Source organism: Bemisia tabaci, chromosome 6 (genome assembly GCF_918797505.1).
Source record: "Bemisia tabaci chromosome 6, PGI_BMITA_v3".
Classification (NCBI taxonomy): Eukaryota; Metazoa; Arthropoda; class Insecta; order Hemiptera; family Aleyrodidae; genus Bemisia; species Bemisia tabaci.
Window position 1 is genome coordinate 31,941,549 of NC_092798.1, and position 15,139 is coordinate 31,956,687.

General features: G+C 35.8%; 2 protein-coding genes across 2 annotated transcripts; one reads left to right on the forward strand and one right to left on the reverse strand.

The window, feature by feature from the left end:
* Positions 1 to 1,198: 1,198 nt before the first annotated feature.
* Positions 1,199 to 11,651, reverse strand: LOC109043977 (solute carrier family 35 member F5). Its single transcript, XM_019061395.2, has 10 exons — positions 11,212 to 11,651; positions 10,060 to 10,197; positions 8,486 to 8,542; positions 8,159 to 8,269; positions 7,525 to 7,677; positions 5,860 to 6,042; positions 5,186 to 5,351; positions 4,331 to 4,490; positions 3,551 to 3,793; positions 1,199 to 2,356 (listed from the first exon to the last, which is right to left on the reverse strand). Exons 1-10 carry the CDS (start codon positions 11,350 to 11,352, stop codon positions 2,275 to 2,277), a joined length of 1,434 nt encoding a protein of 477 aa, XP_018916940.1. The 5' UTR covers positions 11,353 to 11,651; the 3' UTR covers positions 1,199 to 2,274.
* A 181-nt stretch (positions 11,652 to 11,832) lies between these two features.
* On the forward strand, positions 11,833 to 14,757 carry LOC109043983 (uncharacterized). The gene is made up of 2 exons (XM_019061408.2): positions 11,833 to 13,297; positions 14,050 to 14,757. Exons 1-2 carry the CDS (start codon positions 12,295 to 12,297, stop codon positions 14,217 to 14,219), a joined length of 1,173 nt encoding a protein of 390 aa, XP_018916953.2. The 5' UTR covers positions 11,833 to 12,294; the 3' UTR covers positions 14,220 to 14,757.
* Positions 14,758 to 15,139: the final 382 nt, after the last annotated feature.

Sequence of the window (15,139 nt, forward strand, 5' to 3'; positions counted from 1 at the left end):
AAACAATTCTTCACATTTGAGCCCAGAGCATTCTCCATTGAAATTTTGAACTTCTTTGGAGAAAAGTAAGCAAAAATTCTTCTAAAGGATTTTCTTTGCATTCAATCAAGAGGTTTGATCACATTTCAAACGAAAAATCTGATTTTTCATGCCTTCTTTCCTCACTCAAAGTACTCGTATTAATCTTACCACTTGAAAAAATATGAGCTTCATAACAAGCAAGATTATGAATAGATCATGAAAAAAACTATCCAACATCCAAGTAAACTATGAATAATTAATTTTGACAGCATACAAGTTAGGATATTTTGATGTAGGGACAGTGTCATCTTTACAGGACGTCTGTCATTTGACAGTCCTGTGATTTTGAAGTCCTCTGACTGAAGACAAGGCAACATACCTCACGAAAAATAAGAGATCAGGATTTTGTCACTAAGCTTAAAAGTCTTCTGATTTTTCAAGCTTTCAGCCAATCACAAGCCAGAGTTTTCTGAGGTAACTCAAGAGTCTTTTCAGTGGTTGAAGCTTTTCATTGAACGGACACCAGGAATTTATCAGAAGGTTTTCGGGTCTAATGATTAGTTGAAACTTTCTGACTACTACTATTGCTACTACTACTAATTCTTCTCCATTGCTGACCTTTTTCCTCAATAATCATTATTTAGTTACGTTTCAGTCTAAGAAATGAGATTTATTAAAAAATAACAAAATTTTGGAACCCAGAGCTCTAAGCATCAAAAGCGTTGGTTCAATGGCTATTAAACTAACTCTGGATTTTTCCCTTCCAGAATGAAAATGGAGATGAAAGGTAAAGTCAGTGTAAAAGAAAGAGAGATTACTTAGTTCCTAGAATAGAACAAATTAAGGAGAGGGAAAGAGAGAGAATGAAATAGCCTATCTCAATAGTCCAGTCCATAAGATAATCACTTTTGACTGCAATAAAAAGAAATGAACTTAGTAATTTAAAACAAGAGATTATCAAATTTTTTCTGGGTATGCTCTCTCTTTTTTGAGATGCACATGTATGTACTTGTCATTTATACAGGGTGATCCAAAAGTCCCTTCCACCCCTCTAACTTTTTACCTAATTGAGGTAAAGATTTGAACTGGGGATATCCTAGTCAAGGGAGCTACTTTTGGCCCCTAAAATTTCAGGGGCCCCCTTGGGGGGCACGGCCCCAACTTTTAATTTTCAAATGGGAAGACCCCCTTTGTGAAAGCTCGTTCGAAAGAGCATAAGAAAAGAAAACTTTTCGCGCAAACCCGAAGTCAATTTTTCAAACCGTTTCAAAATGGCGGCCGGTTAAAGCTCAAAATGGCCGAAAATTCACACCGGTTATTTGTCGATGGATTTGCGCGAAAATCGGTATGTAGGGGTCTTTTGACACGAGAAAAACAAATTTGACGTTAGATTTTCAAAAAAACCGAAATTTCCAAAATGGCCGCCGGTTAAAGTTCAAAATGACAAGAAATTGATTTTTTTAGAAATCTAAGTTCAAATTTGTTTATCTTATGCCAAAATACTCTCCAATTCCAAGTTTTAGGCAAATCCATCAGCAAAAAACCGAGGTGACAATTTTCGGCCATTTTAAACTTTAACCGGCGGCCATTTTGGAAATTTCGGTTTTTTTGAAAACCTAACGTCAAATTCGTTTTTCTCGTGTCAAAATACCCTTACATACCGATTTTCGCGCAAATCCATCGACAAATAACCGGTGTGAATTTTCGGCCATTTTGAACTTTAACCGGCCGCCATTTTGAAACGGTTTGAGATATTGACTTTGGGTTTATGCGAAAAGTTTTCTTTTTTTGTGCTCTTTGGAACGAGCTATCACAAAGGGGGTCTTCCCATTTGAAAATTAAAAGTTGGGGGCCGTTGCCCCCCCCAAGGGGGGCCCCCCTGAAAATTTTAGGGGGGCTAAAAAGTAGCTCCCTTTGACCTAGGAATATCCCCCAAGTTTCAAATCTTTACCTCAATTAGGTAAAAAGTTCGAGGGGGTGGAAGGGACTTTTGGATCACCCCGTATAAAAGCTCAACTAAACTGAAGATAAAAGTTAAAATGTATTAAGTCAGAAAAGGCATAGGCAACAGTTTATGATAAGTAAACAAAAATTTCAGAATGGAAAATGGTCTTGGGTCTATACCTAAAAAAAATATCTGGTATAGAAAAATGAAGAAAAACACCTTAATAATCTAAGAATAAAGAAGTTAGAATCTTGCGGTGTGCAGAATTGGTAAAATGTAGATGATGAAACTAGAGGAAGATCAAGCGGCTACGCTTCATGTTCATCATTTGTATCACAGTCAACAACTCCTATTAAAGATTCCCTCTGCTCCATATCGCTTTCAGAAATCCTATGAAAAACAAACACGATGGCTTTAGTCAACTCAAATTATTCCATGTAGTGAAGCAAAAAGATCTGTTATTTAACATCAATTGATTTCCAGGTTTATAATCTGATTTTTAATTGTTTTGGCTAGAATTCCTTTTTACACATACATTAGGCCGCTTTTATAGCGCAGCCTCGCGCTCTGCCACGCCCAAACACCATTACCCTCTATTGTCCCAGAGACCATCAGGCAATTGGCACTTTCTGATCTCCTCCTCCACCCTTTGTCGCCAACCTTTCACAGGACGTCAACGCCGTCGCCTTCTGGGAGGAACCCAATCAAAAACCTGCTTTGGCAACCGATCGTCTGCCATCCCATACTAGACCAACTGCTTGGACGTAATATCATGCACGATGTCATTCTCCACACCTATTATCTTCCGCACTTTCACATTGCGGATATGCTCCCTTCTTGAGATGCCAGCAGACCTCCGCCAAAAGTCCATCTCAGTTGCCCTAAGCATGTCTTCAGTTGCCGGACCTCACTCCCGTAAGTTATGATACTCTTCACAATGTTGTTGTAAATTTGTCTTTTAGTCTCCTTAGAGATACTCTGGTCCCAGAGAACTCCATTTAGCATCGCGATAGCTTTCCTGCCTTGCACTCCTTAGAATTCTGCCTAGAATTCCTTTTTTACTGTTCATAAAAATAATAAAACCCTTCAGTTTTAATTTGGAGCTTCCTTAAAACATACTCTGATTTTACTCTGTAATATTGTCACCATAATCTTCTCTGCTGATTACAAACAAAACTATTTTGAGAAGACCAAGACAGTGACAATAGAATTAAGTTAAGTATCTGAGGGCTGTAAAAAGATCTCTAATTCACTATGTCTTGACTTAATTTGCTACATAAAAAATCCTTAAAATACAATGATTCATCCAAGCCTATATAAAAGAAAATTTTTGAAAGGTATCCTTGCTGGATATTGTGATGAGTGTTTTTAAAAAGATTGAGAAAAGGCACAGGCATAAGAGACATTGCTGCTATGCTGCTCAGACCATTGAATACTATGACACGCTTCTCATTTCTCATTGGTTCAGAATCGTAATTTCCATTCGTGTTGCAGTTTTAATTTCGTTCTAATTGGACAATCTAAAATCCAAGTAGAAAGGAATGCTATTTTTAATCTGTGACGTATTCTGGTTGGAAATCTTACCTTACTATTTTTGTGCGTTTGAAAAGGCAGACAAAATTAGAAATAAGCTCAAGAACAGGATCCTTATTTTGAAGATGAGCCATGAAAAAGAGGGAAAAATAGGAGGAGATGATCAAGAGAGCACCGATGTAGAACATTGATGCGTAACTGACATTGTAAAAAAAGATGTCTATCATTGATTCCAAAGGTACCGTCAAGGCGATAGCAGTGGCAGCTATCAATGGAGACGTTAGGAAACAACTCCTGTTGACAAAAAGAAAAATTAGAGTTTTTGAAGCAATCCTAACTTCACTAGGTTTCACTCTATTAGGTATAGTAAAGTAATATGAATTTCCTGATTGTGCTGAGTTCTACAAGAAGTAATTAAGTCACATTTCTACAAAAAATGAGATACAAGTGATTTCACGCTCAACAATTACCTACATTACAATCTCCAGTCTAGAAATCAAAACCCAAGAATAATTTTTCACACTCCAAAAATGGGCTCTTAGTTCATCTAACCACACCCGAGAAACTCATCTTATTCGGGCACAAGGTTACTTTTAAGCAGGAGATAGTTGGAGTCAGACAATCATAGCAAAACTTGATGGCATACAGTATAATTGAATTTTTCAGCTTTAAAGGTTTATATATTTACTCGTGGCTCATTATTCCTTTTAACAATTTCTTTTTTTTCAAAAAAAAAAAAAAACTAATTTTAGAAATATTTGAAAACTTTCAAGAACCAGGAGGAAAAAATGTATAAGATATGAGGCTAGGGAATGATAAAAAAATACTCACCACAGCCATAAAACTTGGGAGAACATAGTACTGACAAGGCCGTTGATAAATAAAAACAGCCATTGATGTTTACTGGGCCACTTAAAAGTTTCCCACTCACTATAATGCAGGAGAAAAAATAATGGCCACAGCAGCAACACAGTATATAGACCAATGAAACCTGAAAATAAATTGCTGTTAGCTAAGCGGCAATTGAAGATGACCACTATACAGGATAAATTAAATATTCAAACACCTTTTATCTTACTTTTGTAAGTTCAAAGGCTCATATCGATGGTGAAACTGTGGAAACGCGAATCTTGGTTTGCGGTGTTGCATACTTCTTGTCATACTTTATTTTCTGCGCAGAAAGCAACAAAACGTCATTTCTTGAAAACTCCGGTAAATTTTTTCCTATATGTGAAAAATATTCTGTCAGAATTTCAGGCCATGATGGATCAGTCTTCTTTTAAAAAATAAAGTAGGGGCAAAGATTTTAAAACACCGCACCTGAGATACTCATTTTTGCAGTTCCACCATTGATATGATGGATAATTTATTAAATCAGTCCATGGACTGTAATCCCTTCATTAAAACTATGTCGGCACGACAAAGCTAGACAAAGCCCCATCTTGACCATACAATGTATCGAATTTCTATATCCAATCTGGCTATTTTAAATTTTCAGTAATGAGCCCACTGATTTACTTGCTATTTTACCAAGACACACTTCGGGTATTTAATAAAAGAGCAAATATCTAGAGAGCATGATAAAATTGACAGGATTCAAATTAAAAGTGGAACACCCAGGAATTACAAACTAGTAAAAAAATTAGACTTACAGAGGACTGCCAATGCGGCAAAAGGCACACTTACCAAAGAAAAGTTGTAAATTTATTAACCTCTCCTCTTGCTCCATGTGTTTTTTGAGAAAAACAAGACAGAGAGAATAAAAAAATGCACTGAATACTGCTAAACATTGAGCCAAGCTGCTAGAAACAGAGCTCCCTTTGCTTGACTCATTGGCAAAACTGACTAGACCCTGTAAAAGAGAAAAATACTATCTGTAATATGAATAAACACCCTACACATATTAGTGCACAGATGACCACGCCAGTCATAATTCCAGTTGGATATTCACAAGGACGCCCGTCATAGTGCATTAAGCAGCTGACTCTGTGTATTTGTTTGGCAACACTTAGATTCCATGGCTCTCGGACAGTGCGTGGCTAAGGATCAATACTTACTGAATGAATCAAACAAAAGAATATCACAGTTTTGGCGTGAAATTGTTTGGTAATTTTCTGTTTTAATTATGCCAGTTCAAAAGACCATCAATGGCAACCTACTGGCATCATTCAATACGACATTTGATTCCTACGATAGAAGTGATGATTTTATGTCCACAATAAACCTGAAGTAAAACGAGAGATTCGTCATGATTTTTTCATTCAGATGTTTTTAGAAGTGAAACGTCAGACTTTCTCTGCATTACGACTAAAATTAAAGTGAAGAGCAGAAATGGAAGTAAAAAAAAAAGGCACACTTACCAATCCAATAATACAGATTAGAGTTGCTAGAGTCTTTGATAAGGTAATTCTATCATTGGAATTAGAGGAAAAAATAGGTGAGAAAATTAAGGTAAAAAGACTAGAAAAGGACGCAACAATCACTAGCATCTGAGTTCCAATCCTTGATACTGCTGCTTGATAAGTATAATTGGCTAAAAACCACTGAAACAAAAATTCCAACATGAAGAACTCTTTATACAAAAATTATTCTCTACCTATGTATGTATGAATAGAGCAAGTTTGTAAATGGCTCTTAAAAGGCTTGCAAATAGGGAAAATCCCATAATTATTGAGAGAAGGAGAGGACCATTTCTTAAATGAGATGAGCAGCTTGTTATCTTCTCTCCCTGGAAAAAGATAATCCTGACTTTGCAATGAATTAAATATTTGAGGAACTCTTTAAATTTAAAAACAGTGCTCAGGATTTGGTACAACTTCATTTTTTCTAAATTGATTTTCAACTTTGGGAGGTCTTTCAACTGTATTTTTAATACTCTCTCTACACTTATTCTCATTTTCTTCCTACCTTTTTGTTTTAATCTTATTCTTTTATAGCCAAGGCAAGATGGCTTTCAAACGGAATTGCATAACAAGTGCAAATGAGCAATGGTTTTGGGATCTATGGGGTGCAAGCCTCTTAACTGGCTGCGAAGACTCACTTCGACAAATCCGGAACAACTAATCCCTATGATAATTTCAAGACCAAACATTGCCGGTGCCAGCACAAGAAACTCAATATCGATAGTGAAACTGCAGGAATACATCACTCGGTTTGCAACATTGTAGACTTCCTGCTCTACTTCATTTTCTATATCGAAAACTACTAAAAGTAATTACTGGAAAACTTAAGTGATTTTCCTTCTCTAGAAGAAGAATTCTCTGTGAAAATTCAAGGCATAACGCTGTAGAGGTCTCCTTTGAGAAAATAAAATAGGGGCTGAGATTTTGAAACACTACAACAACTGAGATACGCATTTTTGCAGTTTCATCCTTGCTATAAGTTCTGGCAATAAATGATTTTGATCAATTGTTAGGGGAATTAATGAAAGTGCTTATGGATGACGGACAAAGGGTCTTTCTAAAATCAATGAAGAGAGGATGGATAGAAAAACTACCTTCCTTGATCAAAGGATTTAAAGACAGCCCTTTAGTTCTTTTGATTAGTTTCATTGGAAAATTTTGGAAAATTGCATATGATTTATTTCCTGTCATATTAACATCTAAACCTCTTCCGGACTTGCTTTCCTGATAAACGGCTCTTAAGCCGGTATAAATATGATTTTTCTTACTCTTCATTCCTCTAAGGATTCTACTCCACCCTATGAAAATTAAAGACAGGAAGAATACTTTCTTGATTGTGCCCAATCAAAAACTATCATTGAGCCCCCTTCAAACTCATGTGTCAGAGAAAATCCGTTCGCTACCAGAGCAATTTCTTAAGACTCACTATTTTCAACTGGACAGAGGGATTTTTTGGTGGATTTTTACTGCTCGAGCTATGATTTTAACAAGGTGGAGAAATGGTGCTGGGTCCACACCATTTCGCGGGGAAATGATTTTATTGCCCTCGCTTGTCTTGACAAACTCTTAACAAAAGAGCGTCAACACATTTAAATAATTGTTGGTAAAAAACTCTTAACTTACCAAAAAACAAAACACAAAGGACAGTTTAAGTGATTGCTCCATTTTAAATCGCTCTGATAAGTATCTATTGGTTTCTCCTGCCCGTAAACTAGCATGGTAAGATAATCTTGCAAATAAAGCAGCTTTGGCATCATGCTCTGACATGTGGCGTACCTGCAATTAGTTCAGAATGTATACACCTGACTTCTATGGGACTTCCAACTTAAATATAAATACAATTTACAACCGTAACAGCCTTTCAAAATGTTGACCCTATCCAGTCCAAGTTTAGTTTGATGTCAGGATTTCAATGTGTGTATCTGAAATGCTTTTTTACTACTATATGAATGCAAACTTGTTGCCTAACCCTAGAGAGAAACTTTCAGCTTTTTGACGAAATTTATATGGATTAAAAGCTTTAATTTACAATGACAATAAATTTCAAATTGTGGCTTAGGTTCAAGTAAGTTTTAAACAGTTCTCTCCCGTTACATTATACATAGTTCATGATTTCAATTTTGTACAACTTTAAAGGTGCTACTGTCCAGTCTTGTTATTACGTTACATAAAAGTCATTTTTGACAAAACAAACCTCTTGAAATCTGTACATACAAAAAAGATAAAGAAAAGAACATTTTATAAAATAGTAACATACCTCTGCAACTTTGCTGAAACGGACAGCTTTGTTTTGACTTCCATCATCACTTTCTTCTGTGCCAGAAGTTGGTGTTCTATTCTGCTTAATTGGAACAAAAATGGGAGGACTCTGCAAACAATTCATTTATAATTATTACAAGAAAAGAACTTCTAATTTTTACTCTTACAACAACAGATTCGACTTTTTTTAAACCATAGGGCCCCCAAGTCATTTTTCAACTTGAACACTTTTTGCTCCAAAGTTCAAAAACCTCAATTAACATGTTCATGCATTGGACCTTTCGATTACCATCCCGAATAATAAGAGAAATAGGAAAATAATTACCAAATTAGCGTGGGCATCTAACGGAGTTCCATCGTCCTCAATTTCAGAATCCAAATGCTGAAAGAAAGAAAGAAAATTCCATCAAATTCGACCAACATGGATAAACTTGTAAATTGAGCGTAGTACTCACATCAGATAAGACAGCATCGTTACTTTTTGACTGTTATATGCGGTGGACAGTTTTAGCAATATTCCGTCGGACAAATGTATTGGTTTTTCATGTCTGCAAACAAAGGGAGCATGACGTTGCTGCGCTCCGTAAATCATTATTGGACTGCAGCAGTGTAGTAGCTTGCAAATGGAAAACAAACAACTGCCGATTTACCCGGTACAAGTTCTATAAAAATAAGGAGTCATAGGAAAAACCTTTGACTGTTCTGACTTAAAACTTCTTCTGCCGATTCACTCATACATTTCAGACTATCAGGTATCTAAAACTGAAAATACAGCAAATTTTTCTTTAATCATATTCATGTGACTTTTACTTTAAGTGAAATATTCAACCGTAAGGTCCATAGAATTGTCCAGTAATAAAATGAGCTTTGGAATCTCCCAATCAAAGCTCAATTTCTGTGATTTGTGTTTATGCTGCCATGAAATATTTCCCCTATTGGACCCCTTTATTGGCACAAGAAATAGAAGTTCATAAGATAAATTTGATAGGGAACTGTAGAGAGGAGCAAGCAAGGCAAGGGAACTTCTGGCGACCTGTGCCCATGAAACTACCGCGGGGCAAAGATTATTGCACTAAACTTCGCAGTAGAACTGATCAGAATTTAACAAATTTGTTTCCAGGGGTTTGCATAAAACTTATTGGGGCAGTGCCAAACAAATAAAGAAGGGGGGATAGAGGGACTGAAAATTATAGAACCACCTTGTCCAGTAGTTTTCCTACAGCCTAATCATTGAAACGGTGCCAGTATGACAAGACAAGACATAGCCCCATCTTAACAATGCAATATACTACATTTCGATTTCTTATCGGGCTACTTTAAAAATTCAGTAATCGGCATGCTAGTAAGTGCACATGATAAATGAATGGCTAGCTTCAAAAACTGACTTCTGTAACATTCCAGTTTCACTTATGGTTACATTTTAATTTTTGTAAAGAATATAGCCGCTAACACACGTACACTCCGAATGTACACTCTGGCCTACTGCGCTTGCGCGGGCATCGAGAATGTACATTCATCATTCTCTTGGAAAAGAATGTACAGTTTGACGAGAAGAAGAAGAAATCCGCAATAATCTTCTACTCATTCTTTTAACTTATAGTTGTTCAAGAGAACAAAATGAGGAGCATTCTCGATGCCCGCGCATGCGCAGTAGGCCAGAATGTACATTTGGAGTGTACGTGTCTTAGCGGCTTTTCAGATGTCTTTGATAAATAGAGACATTTCAAAACTTCATATTTCATTTATAAAGGAAAATATTGAGAAATAATCAAATTAATATCTTTGTTGGTTTTATTTTTATCAGGGAAAATAAATATACAAAAAAAAGGGCCAAAACGTTGCGATAGAATTTGGCAGTTATTAAAGCAAGCCATTCAAGCAAGGTAGGTGATGACTTACCAAATAATCAGGAGATTTATTACATTGCTCTCTCCATTGTGAGGAAAAATAAGCACCGAGTAAATAAAAAGTGAGGAGACATGTTTTCACATAAGTACAGAAGAAAGGGTTTTCAATATTTTCTTCTTGAAAAAATTGCTGTAAATCAAAAAAAGAAAGAAAAAGAAACATTATTTGGTAAAATAAATGAAGAGATGAAGTCCTAAATGATCCCCTTTCAACACTTGAGTTCTGTGTTTTATCATGAATGTCAAAATTGGAACTAATAAACCATGAAACATGAAGTCTCAAACCATGTACGTTTGTGACTCTGCAGAATTCCTATTGCAATTACTTTCTTGAATCATCACAATTGCTTTTTTAGCATCATTATTGCATATAATTTTGTCAAATTATTTTTTGCTCTTCCTGAAATATTCTCTGAAAAGATTGTACAAAAATATTTAGTTAAGTTACAAAGAAGTAAAGTAGGGGAAAAACATTTCGAACACTGCAAGCATTGTATGTGTTCTCAAAGTATTACTTTTGATATGCAGATTGTATTAGTTATTTTCTCTGAGAATACTCTCCTAAGCAGATGCATCACTAAGCTAAAATAACCGTAATTTTTCCAAAAACTCGTGTGCGGTTGTACCTACACACGCACTATGAACCTATAAAAAAACATCAAATTGTAGAGAAGGTTGTTTTCAGTTGCTTTCTCTCGACATCTTTCTTTTAAGAAATTCCGGCCTCCTGAGGAAAATTTCTTGTGATAGAAGTTTGCGAAACAGAGATGAAATAGTTTGGATTCTTACCTACCAGCTGCTTGACTCACAGCAGCCAAGACACTCGTCACCTTACAGGTACTTAATAATAGCAATAATTTATGTAAGAATGTTAATTGGTATCTAACATACAAGTCAGGACTTTCCTGACCCACAGTAATACTGCATGAGTGAGTAGTGTCAATAACAGCGTTGATATTAGAGTGACGCTGATTTCAAATTGATTCATGCTGCCAGTAAATTTGTAAGAGATATGATTCGACGATGATCCTCAGCATGACACTTGAGAAAGAATGAATCGTTTTTACCTGCTTTCAATACAAACTGATTCATATCAATAGACCTGTTAAAGCTAATAGCGATTGGAGACGAGTGGAATCCTTACCTTGGTTAGTTCGGAGGAGGACACCCAGACAAAATCCACTATAAGCAGAATAAAGAAGCCAAGCAAAAGGCGCTTCGATTTATTTAGCATACCAGGCAGGGTTTCAAAATGTTGTAAGCCCTGCAGCGGCATATCCCTCATGGATGGTATCTGTGGTATCTGACATCGAAGAGCAGATCATCTATGATGCGTGCCATCTTTTCAGGAACGTCGGGCTTCACAAGGATTTCACCACATTAGACACATGACACAGATGAAAAAACAAGGAGTTTAATAATATATAAGAATATTATCGAAAACTAAGTACAGGATTCAAAAAAATATTTCACGTTCATGACCACGATTGTGAAATTCGGGTTCGGACAATTTTTATCATCAAAACAAACACCAGTAAACATTTGATAACAAAATTCCTTTGATTCGGCAGGAAACTTTCAGTTCGCAACAGGAACGCACGGAGGGAACAATCAAGATCTGTGCACAAAGACAATCGCCTTCAATATGTTGATTGGCAATAGTCGTTGCATCAGTGCATCTAAGTCACACGGGCTCATTCTTTCTGGTATTCACAAAATCAAGTTTCCAAAAATCATACCTAGGTGCCGCTAGTGAATGATAAACATTACATTGATTGATAAGTGATAACATGATGTTTACATGTACCACCTGGCTGAGGTCATAGTTATTCAGTTTTACAGTTGATATTATATAATTTAGTTAAAATATTTGCAAGTGTATTTTCTGATAGTCGAATTTATCTTTAGATCTTGTCCATTCATTTTTGTTGCCTTACTCATCCTTTAGACTGTTGCACAAAAAAGTGAAAGTGCGAGCGATGAAATCATGACAGTGGTAATGTCACTTTTCCGATTACCTCGCATCAAATCAACCTGTGCGAATGACTCGGTATTAAATACCCATTTCCAATAATATCAGGAGCTATAAGACTTTCTTGGCTAAGTTAAAGCATAGATTTGATTGTGCGAATCACTAGGATCACCCCTAATGAGCGTTCTCTCCGAGGGAAGCATCTTGGTCCTCAGTTATCTATCGCGTTTGACAGATATTTGTTACCTTTGAAGTATGAATAGCTATCAAACAAGGATTTTGTTGAAAGCTGGATTACCTTATGGCTCTTCAAAACTCGCCTGGCGCCTTAGAAAGTATTTGTGGAGAAACTGTGGTAATATTCATACATGTTTGTACTCATTCGTCAGAAAGTTTTCTGAAAAATCTATGGAGGACTTCGTCCGAGGAAAACAAGCAACTATGTCTCTTCAGTGGGAATCGAAAAATTTCTCTCCAAATGAACGAAAGAGGCAATACAATCTTGCAGTCGACAATTTAAGGATTGCTTTGGATAATGATAAAGATGGACCACCTTCAAAATCGGACATAAGAATTGAACCTATCATCTCAGAAGCATTGAGATCTCAAGATTTATCACCAGTCAATGATGAACTTAAGTTGTGCCTAGAATCTAACAAGTATCCCTCCTTCAGTATTTTACAAGCTCTGGCCTCCCTGAGTGTCGAGTCCAAAAATTCACAGTGTGTTGGCACGATTAGAAATGTAGTGGAAGCTGGGTATCCGGTGAAATATCTGGAGCATGCCAAGTTACTTCTACATGCAGCAGAGGTCTCTTGGCGAATAAATAATTTTAGTGATTTTCAAATTTTCTTGCTGACTCTTTTCCAAGATTTTCCGCAGGTCAAAGCGCAAGGCAAACTTCTCCTCAGTCAAAAAATTGCTGAAGCTGTCCAATTACAAATAGAGCCAGCTCTATTCATTTTAAGAGATATTGCACAAAAATTTATAGATGACCAAAAAGATTATTTTCCTATGACAGTCCTTTGGTATTATTTGTTCTTCAGCAATCGACCTTCAAACTTAGAAATGGTGGAAGAGCTCCTGAAAAAAAACAAAATCCTAATAGTGAGTCTAAGTTACCTCATGCACTCAATCGCCTTGAGGCTTTTGGAGTCTAATCGGGTGCACCATGTTTTAAAACTCCTTGAATTTCTCCTGAAACATGAACTTCATGAGCAATATTCAGCAGTACAACAGCTTCTCTTCAAGTATCATTGTAAGTTATAACTTCTTGACACTCAATTAAAAGATAAATCTCTCTTTAGATTATTAATAAGAGTTTCGTGAAATCTAACTTGAACCAGAGGTAATTTTGTTTTTTCTTGTAAGATTCTGTGAATGATTTGGGCCATTGGCCATTTTAATTGAAAAACTGAGCAAGGTAATTTTATGACTACTTCTGTAAAATTTTGTTTCTGTTTATATCATATTCAGTGAAAATTTCAAGCAATATGTTATACGATTAAATTCAATGGCAATGAAAATTTTTGAGCTCTGCATTTGAGTCAAAATTGGACAAGCAAAAATTGGCAAAAAATAAACCAGAAAACAGAATAGCATTACTTAACAGAAATGAAAAATGGTCAATCTTGATTTTTGCACTTCGCTTTATTGCAAAAATGAAGTTTGTCCACCCTCTGTTAAACATTTATAGTCTACCTTCTGCCTCTTTGCTCAGCATGCATTTGAACTCTGATTTCAAATTTAGTAACAGAGAATCGATGAAAAATTTTATTATCAAATCACAACCCCTTACGGTGTTGAATGTGATACGTAAACGAGACAGATCATGTTCCAACTCGCATTGAATAGAAAAATCATATTGATCCCCTCTCGCCAGACCAAATAAGATGTAGATCTAACAGCAATCAAATTAGCTTAAATCTCTATTGATTATTAGATTTTGCAAGATTTAAGGCCTGCCTCACTTTAAATGTTTTGAAGGGATTCTAACTTTCTTTGTTTCAGATCTCCATAGGAATGCTCAAGCTTGTTGTGAAATATACAAATCATCCGTTCATAACAAACTGCCCCTCTCTGAGGCCCAGCGAGACCTTTACCTGAAAATGATCTCGGATCTTGACGATAACAGCTTCAAAAAACTACCCATATTGAAACCAATAGAGATAAAGTTTTAATCCTAAATTTTTTATTATTGTTGACAAAATGTGACACTGTTACTAGTGGATTTTTCAACATCCAACCGGCAAAATACATAATCTCTCGAGAATGTGACATGATTTTGATTGAAAAAATATTTTTTTATGGACCAGTCAAGTAATTTCTATTTTCTGTAGCTCTTAGAATTACGAGGCATATGCTAAGTACAAATCATGTGGGTATAAATTTTTGTATACCTATTTTTCAAATTGACTTTTTTCTCATAAAATAGTGACCAAAAAATGCAGGACTTGCTGTGTACTTAATGAACTGGACAGTTGGACAAATTCAACCAGTTCCAACCTAACAACATTTTTGTTCCTAGTTTCCTCTCATGTCTAACAGATATTTACCCAGTCTAACATTATGAAATTTTCGGTGAAATTCCTGTTCATCAAGTATTTTTTGTCTGTGATACAGAATTTCTTCCATCTGTTTGAAAATACGCTGAGAATTGTTTTGTTTTACTTGATTGTTGTTGAACGTTGTATGCATTATTAAACCAATAATACTGAATTTTTTGTTCTCATGTTTCTTAAAAATTTGTGCAAGTGTCGAACTTGCAGATAGCAATGAAGCTACTTGGAATGAGTTTGTTGTTTTCTTAATTCAAATATTAAAATAATGATTTTCATTGAAAATAAGGCTCTGCCTTCCCGGAGCAGTACAGTGAGCTGAGTGTCAACAATTCAATGAATTAGTTTGAATTTAATTGAGTCTAGTAAAGTAAAGACTAGATTATTCTGGAATTGTGTAAAAGTACGTTTAGAGTTTGCCGCAGTACTCAGCGGAAATTCGCCCATGTAGACTGAGCATAAATTATTAGATTTAGTAATAAATGTAAATACTCTTAAATTCATCAGAAGGAACGAGAGCCCCTATTTAAACCATATACTGT